At 46.9% G+C, this 19,751-nt stretch overlaps 1 protein-coding gene across 2 annotated transcripts in view; it reads right to left on the reverse strand.

Moving 5' to 3' along the window:
• ZNF185 (zinc finger protein 185 with LIM domain) overlaps window positions 1–19,751 on the reverse strand; it is a 120,593-nt gene that overhangs the window by 89,495 nt on the left and 11,347 nt on the right. For both annotated transcript variants that reach the window (XM_054040624.1, XM_054040625.1), the window contains exon 2: window positions 66–139. In XM_054040624.1, coding sequence (XP_053896599.1) covers window positions 66–90 — 25 coding nt within the window. In that variant the 5' untranslated portion in view covers window positions 91–139. The remainder of the gene's footprint in view (window positions 1–65; window positions 140–19,751) is intronic.

A 19,751-nucleotide genomic window follows, 5' to 3' on the forward strand; every position in this document is an offset into this window, starting at 1 on the left:
AAATAGCATGATCTTAAGGAAGGAGAGGGCTGCAAAGCAGCTTAGGTAGGGGCAAGATAAATTACCTTTGCTGACACCAAGAGACATCATGGTAGAATTTTCTTCTACTTCAGTTCCCAGTTCAGGGTAATGAGTCCACCTGAAAAAATGAAAAAGCGGGAGAAACCCAAATTATTGCTCCAGTTATAAATGGTTTCCAGACAGGATCTGGGTGAGTGTGTGAATTACATATCACAGTAAAATCACACTAGCCGAAATGAGACAGGGAAGGTCTATTTGCCCCTATATTTTATTTCATCCTCTTGACCAACTGGAGTCTTTCCCATCACTGTTCTCATGGATCCATGTGAAAAGTCATTCAGAATTAAGGGATCATAGCAATGTCGGTCTGGAAAGGACCTTGAGAGGTCGTTCTAGTCCATCCCCCTGCTCTGAGGCAGGATCAAGATGGGTAAAACTCACTTGGATTCATGCTCAGGTCCATTAACTCCATAGTCTAGTCATGGCAGACACGTCTATCCAGACTCAGCGGAGGAAGAGGCACCCCAGGGTCATATGCCTCAAACCACTCAGACAAGACACAAGACACATATTGATGTTGATATAACATTGACATTCTTTTAAAGCAGCATCGCTTTTCCAGGCAGAACTGACAATTCCTGTTCCCTGCCAAATGATCTCACAAGCAGGTAGCAAGCTGTAGTAACCTTAGCCTATAGATACCCACACACATTGTTGTCTCTTTTACAAGTGCGTAAATGACAATGACTGACAATTAAGAGCCTTGCATGTTGTCAAGTATCAGGGGGTAGCCGTGTTAGTCTGTATCTACAAAAACAACAAAGAGTCTGGTGGCACCTTAAAGACTAACAGATTTATTTGGGCATAAGCTTTCGTGAGTATAAACCTCACTTCTTCGGATGCCGAAGAAGTGAGGTTTATACTCACGAAAGCTTATGCCCAAATAAATCTGTTAGTCTTTAAGGTGCCACCAGACTCTTTGTTGTTTTTGACAATTAAGAGTCTCTTTCATCCAAAGAGCTATATTCTCTACAGTCTGGTATGCAAGGACCCTCTTCTTCTTGTATAGCAGTAGGTGCTGTCATGTTTTGGGCCTTTCAGCAGCTTCTATGGGAACATCATGACAGTTACAAAGCTGTGGATCTATAGAACCTTAGGCCTTGGCTACACTTGCGAGTTACAGCGCAATAAAGCCTCCCCCAGCACTGTAACTCACTCCCCGTCCACACTGGCAAGGCACTTACAGCGCTGTATCTCCGTGGCTGCAGCGCTGCATGTACTCCACCTCCCCGAGAGGAATATTGTGTATTGCGCCGCCGCTGCAGTGCTGCAGCGCCAGTGTGGCCACCCAATACACTGTGACTGGCCTCCAGAAGTATTCGGCAGTATCCCACAATGCCTGTTCTAGCCACTCTGGTCATCAGTTCAAACTCTACTGCCCTGGCCTCAGGTAACCAACCATGTGACCCTCCCTTAAAATACCCTGGGAATTTTAAAAATTCCCTTCCTGTTTGCTCAGCCAGGAGTGGCATGGAGTGCTATCAGCGAATCTTTCCAGGTGGCCATGCCTCCGCGCGCCAAGCGAGCCCCAACATGGAGCAATGGCGAGTTGCTGGACCTCATCAGTGTTTGCGGGGAGGAAGCTGTCCAGTCCCAGCTGCGCTCCAGCCGTAGGAATTACGATACCTTCGGGAAGGTATCAAAGGACATGATGGAAAGGGGCCATGACCGGGACGCCCTGCAGTGCAGGATTAAAGTGAAAGAGCTGCGGAGTGCCTACCGCAAAGAGCTGTGGAGTGCCTACCACAAAGTCCGCAACGCAAATGGCCGCTTGGGTGCTCCCCCCGCAACCTGCCAATTCTACGAAGAGCTGGATGCGATACTTGGGGTTAACCCCGCCTCCACTCTGACCACCACCATGGACACTTCAGAGCCGGGGTGGGAGGAGGAGGAGGAGGAAAATGGGAATGAGGGTGGTGGGGCGGATGGAGACACCCCGGAATCCCTGGAGGCATGCAGCCAGGAGCTCTTCTCGAGCCAGGAGGAAGGTAGTCAGTCGTAGCGGCCGGTACTTGGTGGAGGACAACAGAAGAGCAGGTTCCCGGTAAGCGGGTTTTTTGGGGGAATAGTGCATTGATGTGCATTTTTTGCGAAATAGTGCATTGATGTGGTTTATCACATCGTGGTAATTGGCCTCGGTAATCTCTTCGAATGTCTCATCCAGAATGTGTGCAATGCGCTTGCACAGGCTTATCGGGAGAGCCACCGTGGTCCTTGTCCCAGCCAGACTAACATGTCCGCGCCACTGTGCTGCGAGGGGCAGGGGGACCATTGCTGCACACAGGCAAGTTGCATATGGGCCAGGGCGGAAGCTGCATTGCAGTAGAAGACCCTCCCTTGCTTTCCAAGTCACCCTCAACAGCGAGATATCATCCAGGACGAACTCCTGTGGAAAATGTTGGGACAGTGTTCAGTGTAGGTGCCCCCTGCAGCTGTTGGCTCTCCCCAAGGCACAGAACCCAGAGGACAGTACAGCCCTGAAACAATCAGTCCCCCTTACTCACCATTTTGAGGCTCCCATGGGTTATGTGTGCTCTGTTTGGGACGGGAAAATTATGCTATTGTGTAGACCCTGCGTGTGCCCTCCTTAAGTGCGGCGGAAATCATTACTCTGTCTGCTATAAACAATGCTGCCTCTGTTAAATGTTGCATTTTGCCTATACAGCTGCAACACCCTTGAGACCTCAGCCGTCCCTTTTATCGCCTGCTCAGAGACTGCAAAGACTCAGGAAGAGACCGCGAAAAAACAAAGAAGACATGCTGCAAGAAGTGATGCGGCAATCTATTAAAGAGAATGAAAAAGCACAGAACTGGAGGGAGAGAGAAAGCAGGATCCGCCAGGAAAACGCAGTGCACTGGTGGCAAAGCACGGAGCACCGGCAGCAAAGCACGGATCAGCTCATAAGCATCCTGGAGCGCCAAACAGACGCTATCCAGGAGCTCGTAGCCATGCAGAAGGAGCAGTACCGCAAACGCTCCCCCCCAGCCCTTGTCCCAAAACTCTTTCCCTTGGGCCCCACTGTTACCTCCAGCCCACTTTCCCCAACTTCCAGGTTCTTCATGCCACCAGCTGCCTCCAACACCAGTATCTTCACCACCCAGCCCTGAAAACCATGACCCTTACCCTTTGCACTCAACCCCCATCACCATGCAGTATAGCTATCCTGAAGTTCAGCACTCACTGCACAGCACACCAGACAGGACATACGCGAATCTCTGATTGTACCGTTCCCCACTCCACCCCCTTGCCCTTTCTGATTCCCACGCAGTTGTGTTTCTTTTCAATAAATAAATTTTCTTTTCAATAAATGGACTTTTTCGCTTTGAAAACATTCTTTATTATTGCATAAAGTAAAAGATTCCTTAGCCCAGGAAATAAACAGGCACTGCAAGTCTGCTTAGCAAACACTGATTCCTAAAGATTGGAACTACTGCACTTCACTCCCGTGCAGGGCACCAGATATCACTGCTGGTTTTCAGCCTCAAATTGCTCCCTCAAGGCATCCCTAACCCTTGCAGCCCCGCACTGGGCCCCTCTAATAGCCCTGCTCTCTGGCTATGCAAATTCAGCGTCCAGATGTTCAACCTCAGAGGTCCATGCCTGAGCTTTCACCCTTCCCTTCACAAATATTATGGAGGGTACAGCATGCAGATATAACCGCAGGGATGCTGTGTTCGGCCAAGTCCAGCTTCCCATACAGAGATCACCAGTGGCCCTTTAAATGGTCAAAGGCACACTCCACAGTCATTCGGCACCGGCTCAGCCTGTAGTTGAACCGTTCCTTGCTGCTGTCAAGGCTCCCTGTGTAGGGTTTCATGAGCCACGGCATTAACGGGTAAGCGGGATCTCCAAGGATCACAATGGGCATTTCAACTTCCCCTACTGTGATCTTCTGCTCTGGGAAAAAAGTCCCGGCCTGCAGCTTCCTGAATAGCCAAGTGTTCCGAAAGATGCGTGCGTCATGCACCTTTCCTGGCCAGCCTGTTAATGTCAATGAAATGCCCATGGTGATCCACAAGCGCCTGGAGAACCATAGAGAAATACCCCTTCCGATTAACGTATTCAGATGCTAGGTGGGGTGGTGCCAGAATAGGAATATGCGTCCCATCTATCATCCCTCCACAGTTAGGGAAACCCATTTGTGCAAAGCCATCCACTATGTCCTGCACGTTACACAGAGTCACAGTTCTTCTGAGTAGGATGTGATTAATGGCCTTGCAAACTTGCATCAACACAATTCCAACGGTCGACTTTCCCACTCCAAATTGGTTTGCGACCGACCGGTAGCTGTCTGTAGTTGCCAGCAGCCAGATTGCAATAGCCACCCGCTTCTCCACTGGCAGGGCAGGTCTCAATCTCGTGTCCTTGCGCCGCAGGGTGGGGGCGAGCTCCTCACACAGTCCCATGAAAGTGGCTTTTCTCATCCGAAAGTTCTGCAGCCACTGCTCGTCATCCCAGACTTCCATGACGATGTGATCCCACCACTCAGTGCTTGTTTCCCAAGCCCAAAAGCGGCGTTCCACAGTGCTGACCATGTCCGTGAATGCCACAAGCAATTTCGTGTCATACGCGTTACACAGCTCGATAGCATCGTCGGACTCCTCACTCTCACTTTGGATCTTAAGGAATAGTTCGACAGCCAAACATGACGTGCTGGCGAGACTCGTCAGCATACGCCTCAGCAGTTCGGGCTCCATTTCCTGCAGACAGATCGTGCTGCACAGAAACCATTGAAAAATGGCGCCAAAGGTGGATGGAAGCAAAGGGATTTCTGGGATGTGAAGCGATGCATCACGGGGTGTTGGGACAGGACCCAGAATCCCCCGCACCCATGCCACCTTCCCACAACCCACAACGCCAGAATGGGAAGAGATGCTCTGTGGGATAGCTGCCCATAATGCACCGCTCCCAATGGCGCTGCAATTGCCACAAATGTGGCCACGACAGTGCGCTAGCAGCTGTCAATGTGGACAGACTGCAGCGCTTTCCCTACTCAGCTGTACGAAGACAGGTATAACACCCAGCGCTGTACAGCTGCAAATGTAGCCAAGGCCTTAGATATACCAGCTCTATTTTCAGCAGCCACATTTCATTGCTGGACGAGTGGCACACTAACATTTGCAATTCTCACCATCTTCGTCATCTGCTCCGTATTAAGGGACAAGATCAGCAACGAGAATGTTTGTAGCCAGACCCAGTAATCATCTCCATCAACACTGGTTCAGGTTCGGTGGCTTTCTTGGTATGGACATATAATTACAATGGAAGACCAATGAATTCCAAAGTGTATTTACCAAGGAATGCTGCTACATGGCCAGAGATCCTGTGGTAATCACAAATTTCAGGGGTGCAGTAAAATTACCAATGATGGACATAATCTGACTATCCAGCCAGACCACTTGAAGGACCATTTTGCTATTGGAGGTGTCACCTTTCCTTTGAAATACAACACCAAAGTCCTGGCCATGAATGGTCATTGGACGTCCCATGCATTTTGGGCATCCCAGACTAGGGTTAGTGTGAGTGTCCTGGCCAAATTCCAATTTGGCTAAGTGTACGCTACCTGTCTAAATCCCCTCTGAAAACATTACAAGAGAGCAGAATTTTTCACTTCTTGTCCTAAAGGCTTGTCCTGTGCCACTGCTTCCAACAGCTGTGTATTCCTCCCCAGAAGCAGCCATGCTCCCTGTGTGTACAGTCTGTAAGTGCTTGGGAATCTTCAAGATGCTGCATGAATATAAAGTTAAGTTATTATTACCTGTGGGTGGCTTGTTTCTGAAATATTGCATGGAAACCACGCTCCCATTAAAAAATACCTAGTACTGATCTCATGGCATCGCTGCTTGGCGAAGTCCTCACCCTTTGCTTGGCACATGGGAAGCTGAATAACCACCTCTGCTCTTTGCAGATCCAACTTCCCTCCTAGTTTGCACTGAATTCTGGAACACAACCGAAGTGCAATAAATTCATGACAACTCCTGCTCTCAAGCTCCATTCACCTGCTCAACCTTTCCTTCTAGAATGCTAGTTTAACTCCCACTGCATGTAGACAGCCTTCTCCTGCCCCCATCCTTCCCAGACTGGCCTTCTTGAGGCCTTTCCACTCAGTCTCACAAGGGGACAGAGACAGAACAAGGACAATAATCCTATTATGGATGACCATAAAGTATTTCAATTCAAATCTTCGATATGCAAGCTGCTCTGATGCATTTCTTCCTCCCTTCTAGTTGTTAACAAATTATTTCCTATTCCTGCAGTAACTGTGTGGTATAAAACAACCCAGGAACAGGGACAAAGGGAAAAATGGTGGCAAGGAACTAGCCCAAACGTAGGGCTAGTTGGGAATTTTTTGGATGAATCGTTTTTCATTGAAAGAGGCTAATTTGTCAAAACCAAAACTGTTCTTGAGTCAGATTTGAGGAAAAAAGAAAAAAAAGTGAAAATTGAAATGAAACATTTTGAAATTTTCAAAATAAAATGCTTCCATAGTCCAAAACCAAAACATTTCTCGGTGTTTTGCATTGCAAATTTTTTTGAGATTTTGACTTTTCATCTTGATTTAAGATGAGAATAAATTGTGAACTCTTGAATATTTGAGGGAAACTGTTTTGCATCCAGCTCTACCCAACGGTCAGATGCTGCCCTTGATCTATGTTGAGTTAGAAGCAGTGGCGTCACTAGACTGATGGCTACAGCTAATCTAAAATGTTCTGCCTGATTTGACAGAATCAACATGCATCAATTCCATCAACAGCTTCAATGGAAACCAGATAAGCAGGTACCCAGGCTGACACTGCCTGTGAGCTGTCAAGCTTCCTAGGTTGGCCAGATCCCCAGGATGGTCGGCTACCCAGCTACTTGGCTTCCTGTTCTGCAAAGAAGTAGCTAGCTGAGAATCTAGGCAGCGTAGGAGCCTGGCAGCATGCCAGGCTGGGAGCCAGCAAGCTGAAAAATTTTGTTTTGGTTCTCCTGAAACAGAATTTTTCTGGAAGTACCTCCCTGCAAAAAATATCATGTTTCTGAGTTTTTGTCTCTATCTTTCCATTCACATCAGTGTGGGAGAGCGCATCACAAACAGTTGCGCACCACAGATATTTCTGGCTCTGCAGACAGGTGTTTGGGCATGTTGATGGCTCATTAGGGCTGGCTCTGCGGGACTGGCAGTGGTTCCCACACATTGTTTTTCCAACCGTGACTCACACAGCAGCAGCCAGCCCTGCCCTTCCTTGACAGGCACGCTATGGCCTAGTAAGGTACAAGCACGCTGAGTGTGGTGGTTCAGAGTCAGTGGCAGGCCAGTGTCTGGGACAGCTGTCTCTAGAGCCTCAGTAAAGGGCCACACCACAGTTTCAGGGGCTGCCCAAGTGCAGAATTCCAAGCAGATTTCCTAATGATGTGTTGGAGATGATGAGATTTTTTCTAAAGCAAAAAACCTATTGCAGGAGAGTGCACTGCAAGAAATGGGACAGTAAACACAAACAGGGTCTAGTACCAAACCGCACTCCTGGTTTGAGGCAGACATGTGGGCAGACAATGTTTAATTGACTACTACAATCCACATAGGAAGAACCTCCCAAGATAATTCTCAGCTACCAGGAGAACTCCAGGCTTTGTGGTGGGGGACAAAGTGTGGAATTTTTTAGTGTGGAATTTCTATCCTGGGAAGGCTATGCCAAGGCATACTTGGGGTTGTTAAGTATAAATGAGTCTTCTTCCAGTGCCAGAGCACAATAGACACACAAATTACACAGCATCTCCAGATGTTAGAGCTCCAACTTGGCCTCCACAAGTCACTCCTGGATAGAGTACAGCATGAGATGACAAAGACATGGATTGTAATGGCAAGCTCTATATCTGAGAGGAACAGTTCTGCCACCTTGCAAATTGAGGCTGAGTAGCACTTATGACCACTATTTGGAGATCTAGGTGTAGAGATGAGTCCAGTATGCCTTGAAGCCTGTGCAGCTCTTTAACAATTGGGCCCTGACTCAGTCATCCTGTTGACTTCAGTGAGTCTACACGTGTGCTGAAAGCAATCCATGTGCTTAAACACCTGGTTGAACAGGGGCCTTGGAGAGCAGATTCTCTTGATACCTGACGCTTACCATTGCATTGTCGAACATGGGGTGGCTCTTCTCTTAAGTGGGACACTTCAGAGAGAACATATCACACCAGCACTCTGAGAGCTACTTTGGGTTTCTACCCAATTTCAGATCTACGGAAATATTGACTTTAAGCTGTATCATCTCCAGAAGCCTCTATGGGCTAGGGCAGTGGCTTTCAATATTTCCAAACTACTGTATCCCTTTCAGGAGTTTGATTTGTCTTGCATACCCCCAAGTTTCACCTCACTTAAAAACTACTTTCTTACAAAATCAGACAGAAAAGTGCAAAAGTGTCACAACACATTATTACTTTCTAATTTTTACCATATAATTATAAAATAACTTAACTAGAATATAAATATTGTACATGCATTTCAGCGTATAGTATACAAAGCAGTATAAACAAGTCATTGTCTATATGAAATTTTAGTTTGTATTGACTTCACTAGTGCTTTTTATGCAGCTTGTTGTAAAACTAGACAAATATCTAGATGAGTTGATGTACCCCCTGGAAGACCTCTGCGTAGCCCCAGGGGCATGTGTAGCCCCGGTTGAGAACCACTGGTCCGTCTGTTCTTCTGTACCACACTGAGAATTAGATGCTATGTGGGAACATTGTAAATGTTAGAGTCCAGAGTGAAGTGGCCACATTAGCCAGTTTTCTGCAGTAGGTTCACAAGGATAATAGGCTTTTTCTTCAGGAGAAAGCAGGAGTCCCTGACTTGATTAATTTATAGCACAACACAAGACTCACCTTCCTTATTAATGGAGGCTAAAAAGTGCCAACAACTTTTATCCTCTGCTTAGATATCATCCCCCAACATGATCACAGAAATATGTCCTAACCAAGGGAGGGGCAGAGCCAGAGATCCATAACTGGACAGAAATTATACTTCTTGTATTTAACATCTCAGTACTATGGTAATTGGCACAATAGAGAAAGACACAGATCCAGACCATCCATGGTGGAATGAACACAACAGGGACCAAGCAGTTGCTGGAACTGAACTGAAAACCTCTCCTTCCTGCTAGACACTGATTCTCAGCAGATAGACTGGTAGTTTGAGATGGCGATATTGACAGTTGCATTAGAGCAGGGATCGGCAACGTTTGCCGTCCCGGGCCAATGGGGGCAGCGAGAAGCCACGGCCTGCACATCGCTCATCCCCATTGGCCTGGGACGGCGAACCGTGGCCAGTGGGGGCTGCGATTGGCCGAACCTGCCATGTCAGCAGGTAAATAAAACTGGCCCAGCCCGCCACGGTGCTTACCCTGGCGAGCCGCGTGCCAACGTTGCCGACCCCTGCATTAGAGAAACAAACAAAAACAGAGATACACGAGACACTCAAAGGCAAACTGGAAGAGGGACAGAGTAACAAACAGCAAACTTTTTATCAGGAAAAAAGCTTTAGAGGCTCATCTGATAATACTGCCTCCCTCTTGCTTCCCCTGTGCCCACTCGCCTCCCTCCTATCTCTTTATAGGTAATTATCAAAAACTTCCAAATCAAATCAGCTTGAGATACCTTTCCATTAATACAACACATAATGCATCTGGACTTCAACAAAGAGACAATTAGATTTTAAAACAAAATGCTTGGCAAGCATTTTCTCCATCACTTGTAGCTATTGAGCCTGGAGCTTTCAACAAATGAAGAGCACAAATCATAGCTCAAAGTTTCTTCAGAGATCTGAGTTCAGGATTTAGGGCGGGGTTTTCAAAAGCACTCAGTGTTGGCCCATTGGAGTCATTAATTCACTTCAGAAAATCTCAGCTTTGGCCCAGGTTCACACTAGAACCATTTGCTGGGCTAGTACTGTTGACTAGAAGTGAGATTTTGTTACAACATTTTTACATTGGCAAAAGCCCTAGTGTAGACACAGTTACACCAGCTTATGGCAGTATAGCTGGTAAGAGAGCTTTGGCTTATTTCATTTGGGAAGTGGTATAAGCTACATAAGTGACAGCACTCTTTTGCCGGGATAAGCTGTGTCTTCACTAGCTAGACCAGCTTACCCTTCCAATCTAGACAAGCCTAGAGCCTATTGACACTGCAATTGAGAGGGATGATTCCCAGTGTAGCAGCCAGGTTGGTGCTAGCTCAGCTTGAGCAAGCGGACTAGAACTAGCAATGTGAATGGTACCTCATGGGCAGAGGCTCAGGCTGGCCACCCGAGCTTGGACTTGGGAGGGTGGGCAGGCTTGGACTGCAACGATCCCAGCCCCTGCCCATGCCACAATGGCCACATGACTATTTTTAGCATGCTAACGCCATAAGAACTTGAGCAAATTTGTGTACTCAAGCTGGGACTGAGCATAGCCACAGAGGCTGAAGCTCTGGGCAAGTCTACACAGTAGAGCACTACATCAGCACAGCTGCACCACTGTAGCACAGCCAGTGAAGATGCACCATGCCAATGGGTGAGCGCTCTCCTGTCGACATAATTACTCCACCTCGGCAAGAAGTGGAAGCTATGTTCTCGGTTGAACGTTTCCCACCAATATTGCACTAGTGTGAACTGCGCAAAACTTGTGTCACTCAGGGGTGGGAGGGATGACTTTTTCACATTCCTGAGTGACGTAAGTTAGATCAACTTAGGCAATGGTGTAGACCTGCCCTCTGAGACCAGGTAGAATGGCTCTCATCCCTGCTCCACCTTAGGCACATTGTCAGTCACTGCAGTGGAGGCTCAGACTTCTGAACTCAGCAAGGAAGGGAAGGGAAAAACAAATCAATGCTGAGGTATTTTGTTTGGACTGAACCAAAACCTCAGAGCTGAACACCCCCAGCTCTGGATAAGAGGGATCATTATTGGTGCAGCAAATCCCATGCTCATCTGGTGCTGCAATATTGCCCTCAGCTTTGTGTATGGTTTGTGCCCCTCTGGATTCTGAGCTCATGATCTGGACACAAAAGTTGTGCTCCACCCAGTGAAGCTCATCTGGCCTGCTAGGCAGTGGTGATGGATGCCTTCCTGATCATGAGTGCTGGGAGCTGTTTGACAATCTCTGGCTCTCCATAGGCTCTTCTGAAATATCTTCCACAGTCACTTTTCATAACTACTTTTCAACAGCAAAACCCTCCCAACTAAGTGAGGAGCAAGAGCAGAGTGTGTCCCCTGGCCTCCCTTTTGAGTCACAGACTAGGAAATAGTGCCAACACCAGAGAATTTACAAGAGTTTTTCCAGGGAATTATGGCAGAGTGACCTCTTCTCCTATAATTCTCTTGTGCCACTCCAGGTAACCTAGAACTTTTGAAATGTCCCAGAAGTTACAGCTTCTGGTGGCAGTACCAGGAAATGTGGGATAGGTACCCAGAAGGAACTGTGACTACAGCTGTGTAAATCGCAGTTAGGGTGGACACAGTGCAAAACTGCAACCATTCTGAACCCAAAACAACACAGCTTTTGTGGACACATTGACTGCATTGTGGGTACTTTCAGCAGTGCTGTCTCACAGATTCAATGATGTTAGCTAATGTAGAAAGTTATTAAATTCTCATGTAATTCTTGCTGAAAAAATAGTCATAGGGCAGAATCATGTGGTGAGAATAAACAGTCACAACAGTGCAATCAACCCTGACTTGCTCTTGAATACCTGGTTGTCTAGGATGGACCATGGGAGGCTGAGGAGAATACCATTGCTTAGGTTGTTATGTGGAGAAGGGGATGTCTATTGGCATCATGTTACAGACTGAAGTGGCATCAGGGGAGAGGCTGGGCCTCAAGACAAGTTTCCTCTGTCCAGAGGACAGTGATGGGAGGTGGCTGCTGTGATGGGAAATAGAAAAAATAAAAGAAGATAAGATATCCACATTACATGAGTCAGAGCAGTGGTGGGCAACCTGCGGCCCGTGGGCCACATGCAGGCCATCAGGGTAATCCGCTGGCGGGCCACCATACAGTTTGTTTACATTTGCACAGCCTCCCGCAGCTCCCAGTGACCACAGTTCACCGTTCCCAGCCAATGGGAGCTGCGGGAAGCGGTGCGGGCAGCAGGGACGTGCTGGCCGCCGCTTCCTGCAGCTCCCATTGGCCAGGAACAGTGAACCGCGGCCACTGGGAGCTGCGGGCGGCAGTGTAAATGTAAACAAACTGTCTGGCAGCCCGCCAGCAGATTACCCTAGCGGGCCACAGCTTGCCCACCGCTGAGTCAGAGCAATATAGCAGCTTCTCTGGAGTATCTTTGTGGGTCTCTACAGGAGGGGAATGCCTGGTAAGAAGTATTTTAGCTCCAAAACCAACTCTTACATTGAGATGTGCCCAGGAGATTGTAGGAACTTATTTCAGAGCCCTTCAGTCTGATCTCCATAGTTATAGGGCACAGGAGAGGAAGAACTATTAGCAAGCTGTAAATGGTCCCAGTCAGTCCATTGGTATCTTGCTATTTCTACTACCTGCTGGTAGGATGAAAGGGTTTTATGATTTCTGGGGGAGGAGGGAGGATAAACAGAACTCTGTAAGAAAGCTACCACAGCCCCAAGTGTGGTTCCTCAGGGCAGGAGAAAATAATGGCAATGGATCCCATTTATACCGTAGTTCACCCAACCCCTGACACTGATAACATCATTTTCAGCTTTATATAGCACTTTGTATCCCATAGCACTTCACAGGCTCTGTAGTACCACCTGTAGCACCACTGAAATGCAGCCACCTTTAGGGTGGGTGTGAAAACAAACCAGCATGCTGCCTGTTGTATAACAGAGGATGCATTTCCCCATGAGATCACTGACATTCATGCACTGCACACAGGGCGTCACGTTTTCAGGTCTTGGCTGAATAACAAGGATCCCTCATGGCTGGGCAGCCTTCCGATCCTGCCACCCTCTGAAAACTCTTTGTAGCAGATCTTTCTGGTCTCTATTTTCTAGCTCTAAAGGCTGAGTGCAGTGCGGAGCAGGATGGGAGAGCGAGCCCAACTCCCTGAGGGAGTGTCTATGGAATTCTTCGGGAACTATGCAGATTGACATGGCCCAAAACATGTTCTCTGCACAAAGAATCTGCAGAGCCTGCCAAGAAACCCTGCATGCCCTTACCTGTTGCTTCGGCAAAGTTCCTGCTCCTGGGCCTGTTACTTCCTTGACATTTCACTATATCACTTGCTCTTCCACAGCCCCTTTCACCACAATGCACTTTATGTGGATAGAATCCTTAGTTAAATTGCCTTTCAGAGGAGAGAGAACCCACTCCCACCCCAGCTGACCACATGTTTCATTACAGATCCCCAGTAATTGTCATGAGGGGGTATTAACCCCAATGCCCTGGCTATTTTCCAGGTTGGGTGCCTACACTTGGCCTAACTACTGGTTTTAACTGACCATTCTGGATTATTTGCCCCATCTTCCTCCCTGCCCCTCTTGATCTCTACTCTGCTGCCAGCCTCACCACCCCCTGCGCTCTTCACCACCTGCCAAGTTTTCCTTCCCCTATCTCCCCTCTACCCTCAGAGTCCCTTCTCCCACTCCCATACCCCTGCCTTTGCACTTCCCAATTAAAATCAACAGCAGCAGCAACAGCAGGTTGCCTGAAAAAAAAACAAGCCCTTGATAACATTTAGGCTGCTGGTATGCAGAGACCACTGACTGTCATACTGACCACTTTGTTTCCTTGTTTCTTTGTACTCCCTGTCTGCCTCCCTCTAGCTGTCTCTTGTCTTCCATGTAGAGTGTTAGCTCTTGATTCCATTTAGGTGCCTAACTCTCATTACCTTCAAGGATCCAGGCCTTCGGTGCAGGGATATTCTTTTTTTGTCTGTTCAGCACCTAGTACCATGGGGTCCTGGTCTATGACTGGGCTCCTAGATTCAACAGTAATACAAATCAATAATAACTCAGCATGTGACTAATACAGGCATGCAACAAATCTCCTTGTCTGTTATAGCACTGTTTCCTAGCCTTTGTCCATGTTACACTATAAGACAAGCTCTTTGGGAATGGGGTCATTTTCCCCGCTGTGAAACGTTTTACTGAAAACAAACTATTTTTCCATTTTCATTGATTGTTTTGTCAAATATTTTCACTTCAGTTGAAAACTGAAAATAAGTCAACTTACAAAGTTTCCTGATTTTGGTTGCTAGAAACTGATTTTATTTTTCAGTTTTTCAATAACCCTCCCAAAAAATTTCAATAACAATGGAAAGGTTTTTAAACACAAAAAACTATTTTTGCCTTAAAAAAAGTTTAAATGGAAGGTTTTCAACCAGCTTTAAATGTAAATGCTTCAAAGAAGGAACTGTGTGTGTTCATCCAGGCCCCAGCACAATGGGACCTCAGTCCTCATGTAGCACCCAAAGGCTCGCCCACAATGTAAAGGACATAATAACAGTTCTTCACTTCCTTTAGGTCATGTTCCTGAGCTCTGTTATACAGCTGCCATGTTCCACGCCAGAACTGGCTGCACTTCAAGGAGCAGAAATGATCCCTGAATAGCCCTTTCCTATGAAACATCCCAGGGTGTAAGACTGAGTGTTTGTGAAGTGCTCAGAGATCCTTAAATTAAGATTCAGTTGAAGTGCAAAATATTGGCATGTGATTCTACTCTGAAAAGTAACCTTACAAAAATCTCCCCTTCTACTCAGCAGATCTCCTCGCTGTGTATATCAAACTCCCATCTTCCGGCTTTAGTGACACATATACTCTTCTACAGCTTCTTACTCCTGGTAGACCTGTAGAGCCAGTGGGCTGGAGTCTCTTCCATCTTGGGTAGCAGTGACAGAACGGCTTGTTAAATTCCAATTAGTTACACCTGTGCAAACCTATTGAAGGTAAGGGGGCTCTACAGGTGTCACTGAGACAGGGCATAGTTTGAAGACAATAGATAACACAAGTGTCCTTGATAGCATAATTGAGCCTGTAGATACTTTTTGAGATGATTCCTGGGAAGGAAGGCGCCCAGTGCGACTCTCCGAACCCAGTGGGAGTTTGCAGGGTCAGCAGTTAGAAAACCATCTTTTTACTTGGAAATTGAGCATTTTTCTTATGGAGTCAGTAGGAGACAGGAAAAGTGGGATCCCAATTGCCATTTTCATAGTTGCTTATCAAAAAAGTGGAGTCACACTTTAAAAGTAAGCCTGACAACCTGCCTGTGAGCAAGGCCAAGTGCTATCCACGTGTTACCAGTGGGGAAACTGAGCACAAACATGTGACATGATGTCCATCCATGTCAGGCAGCAAATCAGCGGCAGGGCTACAAATAGACTTCAGGAGTCCTAAGTTCTAGTCCCTTCCTCTTGCTACAAGATACTGCTCCCATCTTTCATGCTGATCCTGCAAATGGAGGCAGATGACCCTTGGCTGAATTATATTTTGCCCTGTAATGCAAGTAAAGATCCTTCTTCGCCTTCTTATCTGTAATCCACTAGAGAGAACAGGCTAACCACCTACTGGCAGCATCTGACTGCTCATGCTTCCTGTTTTGTAACAATTTAAACATGTTTTCCCTATTGCCAAATCTGTCTTCATAGAATCATAGAATATCAGAGTTGGAAGGGACCTCAAGAGGTCATCTAGTCCAACCCCCTGCTCAAAGCAGGACCAATTCCCAGCTAAATCATCCCAGCCAGGGCTTTGTCAAGCCGGGCCTTAAAAATCTCCAAGGAAGGAGACTCCACCACCTTCCTAGGTAATGCATTCCAGTGTTTCACCACCCTCCTAGTGAAATAGTTTTTCCTGATATCCAACCTGGACCTCCCCCACTGCAACTTGAGACCATTGCTCCTTGTTCTGTCATCTGCCACCACTGAGAACAGCCGAGCTCCATCCTCTTTGGAACCCCCCTTCAGGTAGTTGAAGGCTGCTATCAAATCCCCCCTCATTCTTCTCTTCTGGAGACTAAACAATCCCAGTTCCCTCAGCCTCTCCTCATAAATCATGTGCTCCAGACCCCTAATCATTTTTGTTGCCCTCCGCTGGACTCTTTCCAATTTTTCCACATCCTTCTTGTAGTGTAGGGCCCAAAACTGGACACAGTATTCCAGATGAGGCCTCACCAATGTCGAATAAAGGGGAACGATCACGTTCCTCGATCTGCTGGCAATGCCCCTACTTATACAGCCCAAAATGCCGTTAGCCTTCTTGGCAACAAGAGCACACTGTTGACTCATATCCAGCTTCTCGTCCACTGTGACCCCTAGGTCCTTTTCTGCAGAACTGCTACCTAGCCATTTGGTCCCTAGTCTGTAGCAGTGCATGGGATTCTTCCGTCCTAAGTGCAGGACTCTGCACTTGTCCTTGTTGAACCTCATCAGGTTTTTTTCGGCCCAATCCTCTAATTTGTCTAGGTCCCTCTGTATCCGATCCCTACCCTCTAGTGTATCTACCACGCCTCCTAGTTTAGTGTCATCTGCAAACTTGCTGAGAGTGCAGTCCACACCATCCTCCAGATCATTAATAAAGATATTAAACAAAACCGGCCCCAGGACTGACCCTTGGGGCACTCCGCTTGAAACCGGCTGCCAACTAGACATGGAGCCATTGATCACTACCCGTTGAGCCCGACGATCTAGCCAGCTTTCTATCCACCTTACAGCCCATTCATCCAGCCCATACTTCTTTAACTTGGCGGCAAGAATACTGTGGGAGACTGTATCAAAAGCTTTGCTAAAGTCAAGGAATAACACATCCACTGCTTTCCCCTCATCCACAGAGCCAGTTATCTCATCATAGAAGGCAATTAGGTTAGTCAGGCACGACTTCCCCTTCGTGAATCCATGCTGACTGTTCCTGATCACTTTCCTCTCCTCTAAATGTTTCATAATTGATTCCTTGAGAACCTGCTCCATGATTTTTCCAGGGACTGAGGTGAGGCTGACTGGCCTGTAGTTCCCCGGATCCTCCTTCTTCCCTTTTTTAAAGATGGGCACTACATTAGCCTTTTTCCAGTCATCTGGGACCTCCCCCGATCGCCATGAGTTTTCAAAAATAATGGCTAATGGCTCTGCAATCTCACCCGCCAACTCCTTTAGCACCCTCGGATGCAGCGCATCCGGCCCCATGGACTTGTGCACGTCCAGTTTTTCTAAATAGTCCCGAACCACTTCTTTCTCCACAGAGGGTTGGTCACCTTCTCCCCATGCTGTACTGCCCAGTGCAGCAATCTGGGAGCTGACTTTGTGCGTGAAGACAGAGGCAAAAAAATCATTGAGTACATTAGCTTTTTCCACATCCTCGGTCACTAGGTTGCCTCCCTCATTCAGTAAGGGGCCCACACTTTCCTTGATTTTATTCTTGTTGCTAACATACCTGAAGAAACCCTTCTTGTTACTCTTAACATCTCTTGCTAACTGCAACTCCAAGTGTGATTTGGCCTTCCTGATTTCACTCCTGCACGCCTGAGCAATATTTTTATACTCCTCCCTGGTCATTTGTCCAATCTTCCACTTCTTGTAAGCTTCTTTTTTGCGTTTAAGATCAGCAAGGATTTCACTGTTTAGCCAAGCTGGTCGCCTGCCATATTTACTATTCTTTCTACACATCGGGATGGTTTGTTCCTGCAACCTCAATAAGGATTCTTTAAAATACAGCCAGCTCTCCTGGACCCCTTTGCCCTTCATGTTATTCTCCCAGGGGATCCTGCCCATCTGTTCCCTGAGGGAGTCAAAGTCTGCTTTTCTGAAGTCCAGGGTCCGTATTCTGCTGCTCTCCTTTCTTCCTTGTGTCAGGATCCTGAACTCGACCATCTCATGGTCACTGCCTCCCAGGTTCCCATCCACTTTTGCTTCCCCTACTAGTTCTTCTCTGTTTGTGAGTAGCAGGTCAAGAAAAGCTTTGCCCCTAGTTGGTTCCTCCAGCACTTGCATCAGGAAATTGTCCCCTACACTTTCCAAAAATTTCCTGGATTGCCTGTGCACCGCTGTATTGCTCTCCCAGCAGATATCAGGGTGATTAAAGTCTCCCATGAGAACCAGGGCCTGCGATCTAGCAACTTCTGCTAGTTGCCAGAAGAAAGCCTCGTCCACCTCATCCCCCTGGTCTGGTGGTCTATAGCAGACTCCAACCACGACATCACCCTTGTTGCTCACACTTCTCAACTTTATCCAGAGACTCTCAGGTTTTTCTGCAGTTTCATACCGGAGCTCTGAGCAGTCATACTCCTCTCTTACATACAACGCAACTTCCCCACCTTTTCTGCCCTGCCTGTCCTTCCTGAACAGTTTATATCCATCCATGACAGTACTCCAGTCATGTGAGTTACAGTACTCCAGTCATAAACTCACATGCCACACTGCTTGTGAAAGAGAACAAACATAAGGGAGAATGCAGACTCCTTTTATCCACAGTGCCTAGATTCATTACTTGGGCCAACTCCTTTCTCATTCTCCTTAAGGGTTTGTTGGAAAGATTACTCAATGGTTTTCTGTGGACAAATCATATGCAATCTCTTGACACAAGCCCATGGCTACCTAAGACTTCAGTTGTCATTATATCAACTAGAGTAGTCAGTCAGAACTTCCAGGCAACAGTGGGGATAGAATTCAGATCCCCTTGCACCTTCTCATAGGCCCCTCCCTCTTGAGCTAAAGGAGAATCTGCCTTAGCTTTAGAAGCATAGGGTCTATGACACACAAAGCAGTTCAGTTTCTGTCCAGAAGAGGGCTGTGCTACGCTGTATGCACATACACAGACAGACACTACCCGCCCACTGCCACAAGCCAGTTCATTACAATGGTTTATGGCTAACAGAAACTACAGTTTATATATACACAAGTTAATGGACCAAAAGCAGTTGTTATTCCCCATCAGTTGCTTCAATATGCAGGTATCTTATGCTCTATCCTGTCCACATTTTTCTTTTTCTCCTGATTCAGTATAGCTACCTCTGTTTTGTGCATCAGCACATTTATACAAAGTAGTGGATACACAGGTCTTAAATTCTTTCTGCCCCAAAGAGTGGTCAGAACTTGTTTGGTTCCTAAACACATGCCTGCCATCTTTCCAACAGACCTTGCTTACTAGAGACATTTCTTCTTCAGCAATAAGAACAAATAGGAGGAAAATAAAATCAAGGGAGGCTATCATTCCTCGATTGGAGAAAAATAATTTCTTCTGCCCCAGCAAACAGTGCCATACCTTATGTCTTTAAGAGAATCTAGTGGATTCATTGTCCCTTCCAATCAGTGTCTACACTTGAAAACATGTGTCCCCTGCTCCCCCACCCTTCCCCTCCACCAATATTGAAAGTGATCCTCTACTAAAGTGAGCAGGGTCAATAGAGTTCAACACCAGTTGTAAGGAAGCATGAGTCATACCCCTTTTAGAACAAAGGGGTCACCCATGCTTTGCTGCATTGAATTCATTTGGCCCTGTCAATGCTAGCTGGACAAACATTTTTAACAATGGTTGAAGCACTAGATTTGGCCCCATGGCCAAACAGCAGGATTCTTTAGTATAGACATGCCTGTGACAGTCACTAGATCAAATGCCTTTGGGATTTAGGGGACTGAGAAAGGGGAGTGGGGTTATTTTCATTTAAAGATTATTCCACAATGAGAGCAGAACTCTGCTTAACCCAATCGGATTCTGAAAGAGCTGTCAAAGTTCTGGCAAAACCATTCTCGTCTGCCATTT

The sequence above is a fragment of the Malaclemys terrapin genome, chromosome 9, assembly GCF_027887155.1.
Source record: "Malaclemys terrapin pileata isolate rMalTer1 chromosome 9, rMalTer1.hap1, whole genome shotgun sequence".
Taxonomy (NCBI): domain Eukaryota; kingdom Metazoa; phylum Chordata; order Testudines; family Emydidae; genus Malaclemys; species Malaclemys terrapin.